The sequence below is a fragment of the Talpa occidentalis genome, unplaced genomic scaffold (assembly GCF_014898055.3).
Source record: "Talpa occidentalis isolate TD23 unplaced genomic scaffold, MPIMG_talOcc4v2.1 talOcc4.8, whole genome shotgun sequence".
Lineage (NCBI taxonomy): Eukaryota > Metazoa > Chordata > Mammalia > Eulipotyphla > Talpidae > Talpa > Talpa occidentalis.
The window spans coordinates 73,025,107-73,043,336 of NW_023605194.1; the positions used below are offsets into that span (position 1 = coordinate 73,025,107).

Genomic DNA, 18,230 nt, shown 5'->3' on the forward strand with positions numbered 1-18,230 from the left:
TTATCTTCAAAGAAGTTTCCAAAGTTTTGCAGGACTTGCTAAAACTGTAGTCTTCAATCTTTAAAATAACTTTTAAATTCAAGAAGTTTTCCAAAGAAAGTCTTAGATGGACATTCAATACAATACACATCATAACAGGCCAGTTCTGGCTGCGGCTGTGGTGACAAGCTCATTCTGCCCACTAAGAGAAGGAACCAAGGAACCTTCCACTCCTCCCCCGCAGCCCCGACACACATCTCAGGTGACACAGTATTACTACCACTGCAGTGTGCAGGAGACTCCCTCTTGCCCACAAATATATGGAACACAGTAGACGTACAAATGTGACATTGGAAATCAAGGAGGGGAAAGATGAACCCTTTCAGTAAGTGGAAGTGGAACAAATGGTTAGCCACAAGGAATATTCAGTGAGATCCCTATATCACACCATTCACAAAAATAAATTCCTCATTTATGCAAGACAAATATTTGAGAAGCAAACATTTAGACCTTTAGAAAAAAAAAAAAACACAGGAGAAAATATCCTCATGATTTCAGGAGAGAAAAGGGTGTGTGTGTGTGTGTGTGTGTGTGTGTGTGTGTGTGTGTGTGTGTGTGTTGAGTCCAAACAATAAAGGAAATGCTAGACAGATTTGTGTATATTAAAATTTAAAATGTCTTATACATCAATAAAAAGTAAAACCAACTCTGGGAAAAGGTATCTGCAAACGTATCACCAACAAAGGAAGAGTAACTAGAATTTATAAGAAAAAGAAAGCCAGCCTGAAAGAGCTGTCTTAAGTGCAATTCAAGAACCACCGGCTCACATTCTCTTAAAGGACAGAACAGTGAGTTGAAAATCTGCCCCAAGATATAAATTTACATTTTATTATAACATGTGTGATCATGTTATGTCAGTTTATCTATACCACAACCCTGGAATACTGGTGAAACATACTTTGTGATGTTTTTTATTGATAGGGAAATTGAAACTTAAGAAGGTATAAGACTGGTTAAGGACAATAGAGACAGATATTGACAGCCATAGACATCTCACTTCCTAGAGAAAAACCTAGATTTTTCTCTTTTTCTTTTCTTCCTAAAGAAAAACTAGATTTTTCTACCTTCTCATCTATAATCTTTCCACTTAAAATACTACTTCCATTGTTTAAAAAACACTTGTTCACACAAAAATCTATACATGAATTCAAACAAAAATCTGTAATTCCTTCCCAATGATGTTATTTATATTGCAATAAAGGAGAATAATACACAATAAAAATAAATTTTAAAAACGCTGTACATGAATGTTCATAGCATTTATTAATAATAGCCAGAAGCTAGAAACAACTCAACTGTCCTTCAGTGAACAAATGCTTAACAAATTCTGGTGAATCCCTACTGTAGAATACTACTCAGCAATATAAAGAAATAAACCACTGATACATGACAACCTGGATGGATGCCCAGAGAATTATGTCTAGTGGGGAAAAAAACGCAATCTAAAAGACTATGTACTGAAAGATTCCATTTATATAGTATTCTTGAAATGACAAAATATAGGCATGGAAAATAGTTGTAGTTCCAGGAGTCAAGGTCTCAGACAGGAGGGTAAGGGGGTGAAAAGTGGGGATGGAACTATGAAAGGTCAACATGAACAATCCCTGCAGTGATGAAACCATTCAGATCATCGCTGTACCAATGTCAAAAATCTGATTGTAATATTGTACTGATGTATTGTAAGATATTAATCACTAGGGGAAACCAAGTAAAGGGTCTGTGCAATCTCTGTGTTATTTTCTTACTGCTGCATGTTAATGTATAATTTTCTTAAAATGAAATACAGACAAGCCACACAGAACGGCCTAAACCTGTAGATGTAGAACCACACTGAGTCAATGAGACGTAGAGTGAAAAGGCATTTTCACTCTACCACCATATTCCCCCCTCAACCAGCAGCAACACCACCACTGTCAGGTTGTTCTCTCTTCCACTGGGCCTTCTACACCTGCTGCTGTGCTTTCACCACCACATTGGTGTTATCTGTCCATCCCTCTGCATAGGCTGAAGCTTCTGGAAAGCTGAAACCTTGGTGTTGATCTCTACATGCCCACAGCCTACCACAAGACTAAGCACATATTAGGTGCTAGTAACTGGATGCCAAGCTGAAATGAGCTCACGATTTTCTCGTTGAATACAAAGCATTCAACACTGGCAAAGCGAGGAGAGGGGGTCCAGGAGGAACATGGGGCAGCCATGAACCCACACCTTGATAGTTTCTTCAGTGACCTCCTCCTCCTCCTCCCCTGGGCGGCTGAGAAACCCAAATGAAGCAAAAATCCATAGCAGTCTGGTGGCGGCAGCCAAAACCTGAGTTCAGTTCTTCAGAACTCCTTTTTTCAATCCTACTTCAAACTCTGCAAACGAAGGAAATGACAAAATTATGCAAATGAAGGAACTGACCATTTATAGTTTGGGTCACTAGGACAAGATGAAAGACAGGCTATGGTGTACTCTTTTAGAAAAGATCTTAAAGGTTAGCTGACAGCCCTTATCCTGAAGTGATTAAGACTGAAGAACTGCCCAGGGGCAAAAGAATGTACTAAATGATCTGTCAGGAGCCTTCAGAGACCTCACACTCTCTGCCAGGGCAGACATATTTGGCTCACAGGGTGGGGAGGGGGTTCCCACGCCCTGAAAACAATGCTTGCTCCTTACTCCTCCTCCAAATAGTTTTGAGCATAAAAAAAAGTGCAAGCAAGAGGGTGCTTTGCTGCTCCTAGTGTTATCAGATAATTTTCCAAATTCTTACTCAATTACATCGAGCTCTTATCTGCAATCTCCACAGGCCAAACAGCCCTGCTTTCACATCATGCCCACTACACCTCAAGAACACGAGCACCCCTCCCAAGTAATTCCAGCTCTCATAAACATGAGATAGTTTTACATTAAGTTTTCTGAGAGAAAGAGAGACAAGAGAGAGCATGCAGGCCCATGAGTGTCTTTTCTTCTGGTAGGAGTAAGAGGAGATTTGAGGCAAGGGAAATTTAAAAACTTGGGAGGTTCATTTCTGCCTAATGATTAACTCTTTGCTGCTGAATCCAGAAGAGTGAGCATTTCCAGACAGGCAGTGAAGCTCCCTGCCTGGCTAAAAGCAAGAGAAAGCTCTCACACACGTTTACTCTTAGAAAGAAATAACTAGCACAAATGGGTTTCAGGTTTTGGCAACAGAAGCACAACTGTAGTAGTTTTAAGGAGAACAAAATTGTGTTGTTACTGGCCTCAAAATATCCAGATCAAGAACTTCATTAATCAAAGTAGCAGATACCATCTACCCAAAATGCTTCCATGTTTTGTTTAAAATTGCTGAGAGCAAAGAGTTGAGATAACTTACATCACCACAAATCACTAAATAAGTAAGAGATCAAGAGATACAGCACAACTGACTCTGAAAGACATCTACAACACAAAGCCTATTAACACTGTGGAAAGATGAAATTTTAAACCAGGAGTAGCAGAGAGTAGAAGAACCTGTGTATCTATTCTCCGGTTTCTAGCTTCCTTCAGAAAAATAACCAACAGCTAAACTCTCAGAGGCAACTCAATTTATAATAACCAGTTTTGGGTTACATGTCCTTGAAAGAATGAAGCAAGGAACTAGCGATTCAACTTTTCGGTTTTCAGCTGAAAAGCTAGAGACACCAAAGGTGGAATGCCCTGCCCCACATTACACAGCTGGTCTTCCATGAACGTACAACCGCCCTATGAATATCTTTTAAATGCTGTAATGATAAAAATATGAGCTGTCATTATTATTAATAGTACTCATTTTAAAACAACTGACTTAGCCTATTCGGTAGGTGAAACACAAACATGGAAACATTTCAACTCCGTAATACAGCATCATCACAATCCACAAAGAATTCCCTTAATTGACACATGAAGAAAGGTGTGAGAGGCCAGAGGCATCCTACATCGGAGGAGAGCCTGGAGCCACTCCCCCATGGCCCAGAAGTCTAGGTTAACCTTACTTCAGTACCCCATCCGTACCACCTCCCCCTATTAGATTCCAACCCAGAAATTGGGGTTGGAAATTAAAGACTCCCACTTTAATTTTAATTTTAATTAAAGCCAATCACCCAACTTCCTTTTTCTTTTAAATTCACATACCGTACATACCACACAAATGCCTAAAGCACTATGAGGTTTACAGTTCCACCTCTGGCCCACAGACATGGACCAGTAATAGCAGGAACTCGACTTTGGAAGTCTCAAGCTTACTGGAAGTTCAAGCTTTACTATCAGGTATCCTGACTAAAGCCCTTATTGTCCCAAGAATCCAGTCATCAGTCTGCCTCTAGGTCCAACAAGGAATTCTCTCTCCCCTCCAGCTGGGAAGTACATCTTCCTATCAGACAGCGACACCTTACCAAGAACCACTTCAACTGCTCTTCAGAGCCACTGCCACCCTCCCACCACCCAGCACACTGCTATATGTGTAGAGCGGCCCTGCAGACTGTTGTCCCACACAGCTTCCCCGGACTGCAGGATAGGGCAGGTGTCTGAACTTACAAGTGTGCCCACTTCCTGGGGACAACACTGTCATCTTTAGTATCATTGTTTTTTTTTTAAGATTTTTTTTTTATACAAACACTGGGGTACAGGCCAGAGGCACAGGAGGGTAAGAGAATTCACCAGAGACAGAGCAGAACAAGCAGAAGGACTTTAGTACACTGCTGAGGGGAGCAGCGGGCAAGACAGGAGAGGTCTGCCACGCCATGTGGGAATCTCTCTGGCCAGCCGGGAATCAAACCAGCGCTGCAGAGGCCATGGACAGCCTCTGCAGTGCTGCGCTCAATCCGCTGTGCCACCGGGAAGGCCCCATCTTTAGTATCTTAAACAAGTAGGAATCACAAACCATGAAAACATAATCCCCTAGGTGAGAAAACCAAGGGGTAGGGAGGTCAAGTACATGTTTACCAGGAAAGCATGGAGAACACTGCATTAAAACCTTTTTTTTGCATTAAAACCTTTTTCCTAGTAAGCAAGTTAGTAGGAAATAAAAACAATCAACTAACAGCATTTCATGGTTTCAAAGGTCTTTCCAGTGAAGTCTTTCATTTGAGTGTCTTGATAGCATGAGGCAGGCCTGGGTTCATCACTTACACGCTATGTGCTTTGGAGTAAGTTATTTAAACTTCCTGTGCCTCATCTATAAAATGGAGATAATAATAGTAGCTACCTCAGAGGGCTACTGGGAGGTTTATTAGTTAATATATGTAAAGCACTTAAAACAGAGCTAAGACAAGAAGCACTCAATAAATGCTGGCCATGGTCATCATTAGCCCAGGTCAAAAATCAACCTACTTTATATGAGAAAACTAGGATTTTGAGGCCTGAGTTGAGTTACCCCCCCCCCTCAAATCATAGTAGTAAATGACAAAGCCAAGCTAGAACCCAAGCTTTCTACCCCCAAATCCAGCACTTTTCCCTTGGAGTCATTCTGCCTGTGCAGAACCCTAGAGTTCAGTTTGTTATGGCCCAAATAAATTATTGCTCCAAAGTAGGTACCTCAACAGAGATGTCTCCCAACAGGCCCAACATCTTCCCCCAAAATCAATACAGAAACTCAAGAAAGAGACACAGAAAATGAGAATAGGTCTGTAAAGGGTTTCAAGGTTTGGAGAAACTGTTGTCAATGCTTCAGAAACAGGATGTTATTTCTTCAAGCTCGGGACATGTCATGTCTTGGCCAGCTCATGCTCTTGGATCTCTTTGTCTTCTGTGCTTTGTCTTCTCCTGGAGGCCAGTCAGCTACCCATGGCTGGTGAGGTCACCTTCTCCAGAGGGAGTACTAGGGCTGCCAGTCATGCTGTGGCTCAAGAGGCAGAGTCTGGCTCAGACAAGAGACCAGGTCCCAGAGCTTTCACAATGCCCATTAGGGTCACCTGTCCACTGACTTGCAAATTTTTAGAAGATGAAAAAACAAACAAAACAGACTTTGCCTTCTCCTTAATAGATGGCATCCTGAAGTAGCCACAGAAAAGGAGGCATACTTCCCTGCTGTTTTTCCTTCCTCAGGAATATGTATTTCAAGTTCAGAACCATTCTTTCACAATTTATGAATAAGGTCAGGCCTATTTAATGCCTAAAGGTTTGAAAACCCAGAGGGGAGAACTTTCCTATGTGTTCCATGGCTTCCCTGCTTCTCAGAGATCAGGTGTCTGTTTCTTAGGTGGCAATCCTTCTCTCTAAACCTGTGCTTCAAAAAGGTATCGTAACATCGTGTCTTTTCTAGTTGACTCTTAACTTCTGGCCAAAATAAACATAAACTTTCTCAACTAGACTTGGAATATCTGTTTCAGATGATGAATAAATGTGGAATAAATTTTGGCTTCAATTATAAAAACCTTTTTTTTTTTAAACTTTCGGTTTTTAAATCTGGGAATTTCAGAGTTAATATCTTTCCTGCTTTCTAAGAAATGTGACTGAAGGAATTTGATCAATTCAAGCATAGCTCTAGGGCAGAGATTCTAAAAAGAGCAATGGAAGTGGTAATAAGGAAGAACTCATCCCCACAAAGGAGCCTCATGGTGCTATATAGTCTGGACTTGTCCTTGCATAACAATATTCATAATATATCTACTTAGAATTTCAAATAACATTAATATAAGGAGAAGGCTTGTTACTGAGTGGTGGGGGGGAACTGCAGAAGCACCCCATCATGGCACTATCACATCCAACCTCAATTTAGAAAACACTCACTTGGATTTACAAGTGTTCCAGTGTTGACTATGTGGCAGAAGCTGGACGCCGGGAAGTGAATAAGAGAGCTCTGTCCCCAAGGTGCTCAGTGAGTTGTAAAACAAACAGATGCAAACAAAGAGATTACAATGTAATATAATGAGTGCAACAACACAAGTCTGCTCAAGGACACTGCAGAGGAGATGCACTGAGCAACACCGTGTAAAAAGCAAGGGTGGGAGTGAGGATGCTGAGGAATCCTGCTTGGGATCCAGCCTGAGAGGACTGTAATCTCTGCAGTGTCGCGATGCAGATACAGGGATAAGCAGGCAAGAATTTCTGGGAGTGGTGTCCTCTCAGCTGTGTTTCACAGGGTGAATAAGTTGTCCAGGTTCAAGGTAAAGGATCCATTCCAAAAGAGGGACTAGCACAGATAAAGCATAAAGTATGAAATAACATTATATGGAAAGAACTAGAAACAGTCCGCTTCACAGTAGTATAAAATATAAGTAGGGTAAGAAGAAATGTTGGGGTTTAAGTCTTTAAGCTATAACTTTAACAGGAATAGTATGTTTGCCATTTTTAAACAAATGGCTGTTTTGGGGGAGTATTACGTAAAATATATTGTCAAGATTAAATTTTAGAACTGTTTCTAAAGATATCTTAACAGCAGCAGTCCAGGTCATTCACTGTGCATTTATCACTGCTGTCAATAATTGTTGGCCAAGAGCTGCCATTTAAGTTCCAGCATGGTTCCAGACAGGTTTCCTCTCTGAAGGGACCCCCCATAAGAAGAAGTACTAATATTTACTTACAATATTATAATAAGCATTTAGTATTTCCCATACTCTGAGCTATTACTGCACCCACATTCACAATAAACCAGCAAGGTAGATCTTGTGATCTCTATGTCACAGAAGAGGAAACTTGGGAGAAAAGTTGAGTGAATTGAGCAAGGTGGAGATGTTGGTGAGATTCTACTAAGAGCTGGTTCCAAATTCTGAATTTTGTGCATTGCACTAGACACCCTAAAAACAAACCCTACCAGAAGTCCAGTAGGAGAGAGTAGACTAAAGACAAATATTTAAAACAAAAGGCAGTACAAGATCATTGCCAAAGGACTTAGCTGTGTGGGTAACCTAGAGTTGTTCCTGGCCACACTGACCAAAGAAGGCATTCCAGAAAAGCTGGGTTTTCCTGGAAGAGGGAGATTTCAGTACATGGAGATGTGGCATTAGGTGAAAAGAAAGGGGTATTCCAGAAACAGTGCTCAGAACTCTGACTCTGGTGACAGCCCAGGTTCTCATTCCTGTTCCAACATTCACTGGCTGCATCTATCCCTGGGGGAGTTGCTGACTCTCCCACATTCCTTTCTTTATCAGCAAAGTGGGATAAATAGCAACACTGGTGTGAAGGTTAGGAAATAATCTACGCAAAATATTTAGTATATGCCTAGTACATTGTAATGCCCAAACAAACAGCAAGGTGTTAGCATACAGTACATAGAGAGAAGGAATGGCAAATAGTCCAGTTAGGCCTCCTGTCCTCTTCAGGTAAAATAAGCAATACATTGAAATGATAAGTTGCGGCCAGATGGGGGACCAGGCAAATGTTCACTTGCAAAGCTGGTCTCCTCAGCAGGCAAGAAGGAATCAATCATTAGAGGACAGAAGTCATATTTATAACATTCTGAATAAATCTCCCACAGGGGCCCCAGCCCCTCCTCTCAGCATGTGGCTCACTTGGGACCCCTTCCAAAGAGGTATGAGGCCCTGATGACTGGTTCAAGAAAATCTACAGGCAGGGGCCTCCCTGGTGGCACAGGGGTTAAAACACAACTTATGAAGCTATCTACAGCCACTGTAGCACGAGTTCCATCCCCGGCCAGGGAGCAACCCACTTGGTGCAACAGACCTCTCCTGTCTCGACCACTGCTCCCCTCAGCAGTGTATTTCAGTAGATCTGCCTGTTCTGCTCCCCACTCTGTCTCTGGTGAATCCTCTTACCCCCCACACCTCTGGCCTGTACCCCAGTTCTTGTATGCAAAAATAAGTGAACCTTTAAAAAAAAAAAAAGAAAGAAAATCTACAGGAAAACAGGTACTGACACCCATCAATTCCTAATACTTCCATGATTTTTCCTCTTTTCTTTCTCTCCCTTGTATACCCTCATATACCCTCCCTCCTAAACACACAGTAATGGCTGAGACATTAGCAGTAACCCTAATTTCCCTGGAAGACAGTTTTTCTTTATTCACTAATGTTAAAGAAGCTTTTCAGGAACACATCTGGGTAACTGGGATCATTATTTATTACTTTTTAAACTTGGTAATGTTTGGCTTTTATATATTTTACCTTACTTCTATAACATGGTTATTATATCACTCATTTATTAATGCATGATATGAAGAAGGTTTTGAGTGATGGTTATGTTCACCTATCTTGATCATGATGGCTTCACAGATATATGTCAAAATGTAATATATTGTGTACCTTCAACATGTGTGACTTATAAATCAATTAAATCTCAACAAAGCTGCTAAAAATACAGAAAATGTAAGTTTAATAAACATGCAATTATTATAAGGTATGAAATGTTATTATTAACATGCAATGCCCATACTATGAACATAAATACACATATTCATAACATGAAAATCTGAACGCACATATTAAAGTCTTAATTCAAAAAATTTTATCAGGACAGATAATAATATAGAAATGTACACACAGGTTTGCAAAACTTTGGTGTAGAGGATACTTTTTAAAAATAGGACTATACCTATGATTATAACATTATTATTTGCAATAGTCAAAGGCAGCAGCAGCCCAAGTGTCCATCAACAGATGAATGGATTAACAAAATGTGGTATATCTTCAAAGGCCTTAAAAAGGAAGGAAATTCTGATGCAAGTTACAACATGTATAAATCTTGAAGACATTATGTTATGTGCAATAAACCAGTAACAGAATGACAAATACTGTATGATTTCACTTATATGAGGTACCTATATGAGCTGTCACACAGAAAAAAGGGGAAGGTGGGTACTAATTGTTTAATGGGTATAGAGTTTCAGGTACGCAAGATGAAGGGATATCTGTGGAGAGAAGGTCAGGATGGTACCACAACAACGTGGATATACTTAATGCTACTGAACTGTACACTTAAGAATAGTTAAGATGCTAATTTTTTTTCAAAGATTTATTTATTTATGCATACAAGAGCCGGGCCAGAGATGCAGGGGGTGAGAGGATCCACCAGAGACAGAGTGGGGAACAGTACAGGCAGACTAACTGAAATACACTGCTGAGGGGAGAAGCAGTAGAGACAGGAGAGGTATGCATCACCATGTGGGTTTCTCCCTGGCCAGCGGGGGATTGAATTCGTGCTGCAGAGGCTGTGGATTGCTTCTTAGTGTGGTGCCTAACCCCTGGCGCCACCAGGGAGGCCCTAAGATGCTAAATTTTATGTTCGGTGCATTTTAACAGTTAGAGAAAGAGTAGAAGGCATTCCTACACATTATTGTCAAGTCAGTAAAGATATTATTTGGCAATTATAAAAAAAAATGTTAAGTGCTCTCATTATTTTTTTTTAAATCAACTTTCAAGGTAACTTTCCTAGATTTCCCCCAAAAGACCAATTCCGTAGCTGACCAAGTTAAAATTGTTCACTGAATTTTATTACCAGTAGAAATCTACATATTGACTTCTTTTTCCCTGAAACAAGACATATTTTCCTAATGAAGCCCTCAGAGGTCTAGGGTGTTAGGTAAGTGCAATCTTCAGGAAGGAAACCTCTCATCTGAAAAGAGAACTTTACAGGTGCCACTGGCAACCCACATTTATCTGGAGCAAACAGTGGGAGTTGATGAATCAGGGGCCAGGCACCTGCTGATTTTAAAAGGGTGTGGACACTACATACCAGGGCCAGGTCAGACTGCTCACTCCTAGCAGAGAAATGATCAGGGCTCATCCAAGCTTTCAACCTGTGTGGTACATGATGATGGGGCCATGAACTAACCACCAGATGACCTTCTCCAAAGGAAATTTCTGTTCCCATTCCCCAAAAGAAAGCCTGAAATTGGAAAAGCTAAGGACTCCTCATGGTTTCTACCATTGCTGCTTTGCATGGCACACAGCCCCCCTCCCCCACCCTACCCCCACCACTCAGCATCTTCCTCCAGTATCTTTCAATGCTAAGATCTTGAATATTTGAGGTTTTTCCCAGGGCAACCTTTTCTTCTAGCAGTCACCTTAAGCAGAATCCTATTTTCCTTGAGCAAAGGAAGAAGAACCTTCAATCATCTTGCAGGAAGATGATACCATCTGCTTGGGGATTCCAAGGAGATGTTTTACTGCAGCTTTTCACAAACTGATTATATTTAAAGCTCCTTGGGGAGTGGGGGCTGGGAAGAAGGCGGCTTGGGAGAAGACCTTTGCTGGCATGAATGAAAAACCCGCAGACCTCCCAGGGGAGCAAGCTTGTTTAAATACCGCCAATCTGCCCTCCCAAGTACATGTGCGCACACAATGTGTTCCAAGTTTTAAATTTCATCTCCTGCTCTAAAAGGGCCCTGAAAGGGTTAAACTGTTCCAGGCAAAGGCCTGAGTCTGTTCTATCAAAATGCTCCAGATGGAAATTACAAAATTTCACTTCTCAGCTCTGTGGCGCACACACACACTGTTCTTCTAAGACATTAAAAAAAAAAAAAAAAAAAAGACAAGACCCCTAATGTTCTCAAGAAAGAGAATTTGACTGCTCAGCACACAGTGCCACTCTGTCTCCAACGATTCCTCCTGGGATATTTGCATTAACTGTCAATCTTGAACCTTCTGTGGGACTGTAAAAACCCAAGGTAAGAGAGGCTAAGGAAAGGGGTCTTGACTAAGGACAGGATGATCCCTGGGACTAGGTGCATTGGATGAACGCACCTAGATCATCCATACCCTCCCTGCACTTTTTTGTTATTCCAGTCCCACAAGAAGCAAATAGACCAGAGCCAAAAGGCTTCAGGTTATGACCATAAATCTGATCAGGGTGGTCAAGAATTTCCAGAGATTAATGTATACGAAAGCACTTTGTAAACTGGAAAGACTGTAAAAGCACTAAGAATACTATTGCTTTGAGTCAGACATTGGGAGGCATGAACTTTGAGAGGAATCTAAACACCCACAAACCAGAAACAATGATGGTTTTTTAAGACGGCAGCTACAAGGCAGGCTGACTAAGGAGGCACGCCCTTCATAAAACCGCACTGGGGTAGGTTTGGTGCTGCAGCCTAGAAGTCCCTCAGGGTGAACATTGCAGGTGGGTTAAGGGGAGGGAAAAACCACAGCATAGCCAGGGTCCCACAGAGTCCACTTACGTCCACTTGGTTCTAATTCTGAATGAAAAGCAGCGTCTAGGGCTCTGGTCAGAAACATACAGAAAAAAACAGTGGCCCACAGCTAGACCATTTACCTGATCACTTTATAGAAAGGGAAAATACCGTCAAGAGAGCTGCAGTGACTGACCCCAGCTACCTTTCATTACTATTGGAAGAACTTAAACTCCAGCTCAAGTTTCATTCCTAGTAGCCAGTGCTCTGATGAGGCCCTAATGTTTAGCCCAACTCACCAAGAAGGAAGGCTCACTAACTGAGCAGACCATGTCAGTAGTGAGTACTGAGAAGTGTCAGGACGTGTGCTAAATGATTTTTATGTACCATGTTGGTGAATCCTCACAGCTACGCTAGGAAATGCATTGTGTTGCCTATTTTACAAATTAGGAAACTGAGGGCCAGACAAGTCCTGTCAGTGGCCGAAGGTACAAAGCAAGTGTGTGGCATAACAGAGATTTGAACCTGACCCTATAGAGTCAAAAGCCTGCCCTTTTAACTACTAGGCCAAAATAACAATTTCCCTTTTTATCTTGGCATTTCTAAGAGGGTAAGATGGGCAGCACCATGTGTCCATATAACATGTACAAAGCTGACCCTCATAACTCTGACGGAAGAATTCCAGCTAGTGGCGAGCAGAGCCTACCCAAAACCCAAGTCTTTTGTCACACAGAGAACATGGGTTCTAGAGTGGAAGTTTCATGAGGGAGGAGGCTCTGTCTTGTTCACTGCTCTATCCCCACCCCCTAGAACACACAGAAGGCATCCAACAACTAACTGATGACTGAAGGCAAGGAGGCACGCTGCCTGCCTTGGCTTTGTGACCTTGGGAGGACCTCTCATCCTCATGAAGCCTCAGTTTCTTCATACGGTTAACGGTTAACAGAGAGTGAAATAATGTCTACCTCCTGGGTTGATGTAAGGATTCAACCAGATAGTTCCCGTAGAGCACATAGGACAGGCTGGAACATAAAAAGCAACCAAAATGTAATCGACTATTATCATTATCATCACTCTTATTCACTGACAGATTTTGGCTTCTCATGGAATTCTTTTTCCTACTCAGGTCAATGTTTCACAGTAAATACGAACAAGATAGAAAATTGGGAGTGTGTAGCCTGCTTCTACTTTCAGCTCTAATCCACATAGCTGTGTGACCTTGGGCAAGCCTCTTAATTTCTCTGTACTCTCCTCAGCTGTAAAATGAGGCACTAAACCATTTAAATGAGTTCCTAAACCATTCATCGGGCACCTTCTCTGGGTAAGACATCATGCTCAACCATCTATAAAATTCTATGATTCCGAATAGAATAGTATCAAAGGAAAAGTATCAGAGCAAAGCAAAACAGCCCCCTGCTAGTGGCAAGGTTAAAGAGAAATCCCAAATAGCCAATTGCATTACATCATCTCAATAAGCAATGTTTGTAAATACACAAAGTGTTTAATTTTGAGGCTCATGAGAAAGCCTTCACCAATAAGGAATCAGCAGAAACGATTCTATTAACACCTATCAGCCCTCAACCTTCCAAAAAATAAACATGTAAAATCACTTTGCACCTTAGTCAAATGGTATGCTACTGGAGAGAAATCTGGGAAAGTCAAAGTTATTAACACTCCCTATGGCAACAGTTCAGAATAGGATGTGTTAAAAAAAAAAAAAAAGAAAAAAGAAAAGAAAAGAATGATATATCTGGTTAAAACTGCAGGGGAGATTCCAAGAGCAGAATGCAGTGCATCTGGACAGGACATGAAGGCCAGTGGCCCATTGTTTACAAAAACAGACCCAGATTATGAACAGTGACAAGAGGCCAAGACCTCTATTATAACTCACAACCACACCTCTCCCTATCCCAGTTCAGCTGAAGCTATCAATCAGTCAACTCCCCTACCACTGTATTAAACCCACCAATATTTGCAGCCAAGAAGATAGAAGGTCCCTCAGGGCATCTCCAGCAAGGACCAAGCTGGTGACATTAAAAATATCCTAGAGGCACAATGGGGTCTCCAAACTACCTTCCAACCTTCCAAAAGACAGGGGCCCATTTCAAGCTCCACCTCTATCCCACCCCAGGCAATCATTAAAGGAAAGATTTGGACCTTCCTAAGTCCTCTATGATAGGAAAGGTCTCCTTGCATTGGTGCAGGGAAAGAAGGAGGGGCCCCTCCCTCTATACTCTGAAACAAAGGAAAACCCAGAGCTCCAACCATGTGGTGTAACATTCAAGGCCACCCACCTCTCCCACTCCCCAGCTGAGGTGTCAGTGGGCAAGAGCCTCAGGACTCTTGCCAGTGACTGACCAGGAAGGCACAGTGCCTTGCACAGACACATGCTGGGGCTCTGTAACAGGCAGGAACCCCTCCTATGGGAATTGCTGGTTAAGGAAAGGCTCTCTAGGAAGGGACTCTGAGTCACTGCCAAATCAGGCAGTCCTCTAAATGTGCAGACAGGTCATTTGGTTTCTCCTGGTCCACGTTTTGCTTTACCCTTCACATTTTGCAGAGAGAGAAGTGGGCCTTTAAAAGCATGTATTCTGGAGCAGTGGGTAACACCACGGAGGGTTAAACAATTATGTCTTCCCATTCTCCAGAATCAGCACCACTCAGCATTCCTAAATCCCAACCCTATTCACTCCGGGTGTAGGTGAGGGAGGAGACTGAGTGAGTGACCTTATTCTTTCCGATCTCTGACTGAATGCAGGGTGACCACAGACCAGGCAGATACAGGTGCACCCAAGTGGCTACAGACTTTGCATGTCTGATGCCACAGTAAATGTCATGTTTTGATACAGTGCATCAGAAAAACCCCTGCCTCGCCCAGGGCTCTCCAATGGTACCCCTTCTCAAGGTTGCCTTTCTCTGCCTGGACTCCTCTTCAACCTCAGAAATAAAATCCCAAACACCTGTCAGATTTCACTTGTTCTTCAAGGAACCCTGACCCTGACACCCAGAAGCAATCTGCCCCCTTTCTCTCTCCAAGAACCTTTTGCCCCTCCCCCACCCTAGCCAGCCCGGAGGAAAGGGCTGCCAAAATAATGGCCAGCCCAGAGCCAAATCTAAAGCCCACTCCAAAGATCCCTTTCCAGAGCCTGTCGCCCCGACACTACCCACCCCTTGGAGGCTCAGACCCATCCATGAAACCACCCCTGGTGGTCAGCCTAACCCCACCTGCTCCACCCAAAGAAATGAACATCCTGCAAATCAGGGTGGAAATACGTGCTTAAATGGCCCACTGGGCTTATGCATTATTCTATTTTTTCAAAGCCCTTACCTTTGACCTGAGTATCATACTCTGCTATGATCTCCTTATCCTTTTTGAATTTGGCTGGAGACGTCATGTTTTTCTTCTTTCTTCCAAATTCAAATGGTGAATTGATAGATCCACGGGAAAAATCCAACCACCGAGATCAATACCTCCAAGACCGCTTCTCCCGAGGGCAGAAGGGGCCCCCCGCGGTGGTCTCCAGCGCTCCGGGGAGCGCGGGCTGCGGGCTGGGCAGGCGGCTACCGCCGGCACATGCAGACGGTGGGCGCTGGGGCCGGGCGCGGCGGCGGCTGGTTCCTGCACTAGAGCCGTAGCCGCAGCCTCAGCATTAGCCAGGAGAACTGCAGCGCCCGGAGGCTGGCCTGGGGTCTGACATCAACGACACAGGCGGGGAGTGGAAGTCCTTCCGCACAACATGGTGTGGGGGTGCGGGGGTGTGGACGCGCCCAGCTGTGTCCCCGGCAGGGAATGGGTGCGTACGGGGTGCCGGGGGAGGGCTGGGCGTGCTTCGCGGTTTTTTGTTGCACAGGCTGGAAGATGCTGCAAATCAAATCCCAAACGGGAGCCGCAGCGGCGCGGACGGGATCGGAAGTCGTTTGCTCCGGTTCACTTGCCTGTAAATGCAGGGGAAAGGGGAGGGGGCGATCAGCCCCAACGCAGACCCTAATCGCCGCGTGGGTGGAGTAGGGGACGCGATCGCGGGCCAGGCCTGGGCCCATTCATCTCCCCAGACGCCGCGTGCCCCCGAGCCGGGCGCTGCCAAGTGGGGAAGAAGGAAGCTCCCTCCGGATTTTGTTTTAAGACTGGAAGAAAACACTTTGGAGCAGCCGCCTGCGCGGGCTCAGGGTGGGGACTGCGGCGGGAACGCGGGGTTCCGGGCGGGGACTGCGGCACCTCGGAGGCCTCCCGAGGCCCGCCGGAGCCGGGAGCGGCCAGCCGGAGGGAGCCCTCCCGGCCCGGACTCCGACTTGGCCCCTGAGCTCCGGCGGGGGCGACTCCCAGGACATCAAAGGGGATCAAAGCCGGGGAGGGACGAGTCACCCGGGCACAACTTTTCTTCCCCTCCTGCCCCTCCTCCCAGTTGTTTTGTTTTTGGTTACTAGCTTCTCTTGGCAGCAAAATGTTGGGGGGGAGGGGGGTGGAGATCGGCAGGAAAACGCCTGCTCGGCACGGGACACATCCAGGAAAACAATGTGGTCGGCAGAAGCAGGAAACGGGTTAGAGGCGAGGGTCGGAGTCGGGAAAACCGGGGGGCGGGGGGCGGAAAGCTGCCGCCGCCTCCCCCAAGCCAGGAACAAGGGTGGCTCTTATTGCCACCCCCAGTATTTTTGGTCACCGAGGCCCAGCTACCCCCGATCCCGCACCCAATCCCAGGCTGGGGGCGGGGAGGGGGTCGGGCAGGGTCGCGGTCTCCCGTCCCAGCACCAGGAGGTGCCCTAGAAGACCCCGCCCCGGTCCCGGCCGGGAAGGCGGGAGAAAGGCGGGCGGAGCGCAGGGCTGGAGTCCCGCTCCCGGCGCGCCGCGGCGGCGACCCTCCCTCCCCGGCCGCCCCGCTCCCTCGCGGCGCCGGGGGCGTAGCCTCGCGCGGCCGCCCTCGCTCCCCGCGCCGGGGAAGGGCTGCGCGGCGGGAGGGAGAGGGGCGCCGCGGCCCGGCGGTCCGGGCGGCAGGAAGCGGGGAGGGGGTGAGAGGTGGGGTCGGGAGCCGCGAGGGTCGGAGCCCCGGGCTTCTGCACGCGCCGGGAAGGCGGGGCGGGCGAGGCGGGGACTCCCTTCGGGCGGGGGTCAGGAGGCGGCGCGGGCCGCGCCGCGGCGTGGAACGCGAGGATGTTCGCAACTTCGCGGATCCAGACCAGGGTCCGGGAATGCGAAGACCGGCCCTCGCGGGCGGGCGGGAGACCGGGACGGGGACGAGCTCGGCTCCGGAAGCTACGCGAGCCCCATCCCCCGGGCCCCGCGCTGGACGCCGGCGGTCTGCCAGGCGGGGACGGGCGAGGCGGCCGCGGCTGTGGCTGCCGATGCCAAGACGGTCGCCCCAGGGTGGACCCGGCTGCCGCGCGCGGGGGGCGTGGGGAGGGGCTGGGTGCGGGCGGCGCGGCGGCCCGCGAGCCGGGACCGAGCCCCGGCCGGGCGGCGGAGGGCGCAGAGGCGCCGTCCCGAGGAGTTCCGGGCTGCCCGGGAGGTCTGGAGAGCGCTGCGGGGAGGAGGTCTGAGGGATTCCGGGCGGCTCCGCTGAGGCGATGCCGCGAGCAGCATCCGCGTCCTCCCCTTCCCGCCCCTGCCAGGGTTTGCTCAGTCGGGGATTCGGTCCCGCGGCCGGGCAGAAGAAAGGGAAGAGGGAGGGAGCCTTTACCTGGCTCTGACGCGTCGGGCTTCGGGCCCCCGGCTCCGCTTCCCTCTCAGGGCTATCCGCCCCGCGCTTCCCCGCCACCCGCTTCTACGCAGCTCGGTCCCCTCGTCCCTGGAGGAGCCTGGGCCAACTCCGCGGGACCCCGCCGGGAAGTAGAGCCCACCCCCCTACCAATCACCGCCCGCCTCCTATCGACCGATGGGGCCGGTAGCCAATAGGAATGGCTGATCCAGAGAGGCCTGGAATGGAAGGAGGGGCTGGCCAAAGTTGGAGGTGTGACTAGCACTCCCGAGGCGTGGTCACAGAGTGAACTCCTCCCGGGCTGGCCGAACCCTAAAGTAGAATTGATGGGCGGGATTAAGATGGAACCAAGAACCAAACGCAAACTCTTAAGAGACCGCATGTCCAATTGAACCTAAGTTAAGAGGCGGGGCTTTGAGGAGAGATTAGAGATTAGAGGCCGGCGGGACCGCTTCCAATAAGAAACGCGAAGGGCGTGCCCTGCTGCTGTCCAAGGCAGG

General features: G+C 46.4%; 1 protein-coding gene across 8 annotated transcripts in view; it reads right to left on the minus strand.

The window, feature by feature from the left end:
* Window positions 1-18,024, minus strand: part of SRGAP2 (SLIT-ROBO Rho GTPase activating protein 2) — a 237,702-nt gene extending 219,678 nt beyond the window's left edge. For 4 of the 8 annotated variants that reach the window (XM_037497471.2, XM_037497469.2, XM_037497470.2 and 1 more), the window contains exons 1-2: window positions 17,713-18,024; window positions 15,369-15,976 (exon numbers count right to left, since the gene is read on the minus strand). In XM_037497471.2, the coding sequence (XP_037353368.1) occupies window positions 15,369-15,435 (67 nt within the window). In that variant the 5' untranslated portion in view covers window positions 15,436-15,976; window positions 17,713-18,024. The remainder of the gene's footprint in view (window positions 1-15,368; window positions 15,977-17,712) is intronic. The other 4 variants (XM_037497474.2, XM_037497473.2, XM_037497477.2 and 1 more) reach the window with 2 other exon arrangements.
* Between the last annotated feature and the right edge of the window lie 206 nt (window positions 18,025-18,230).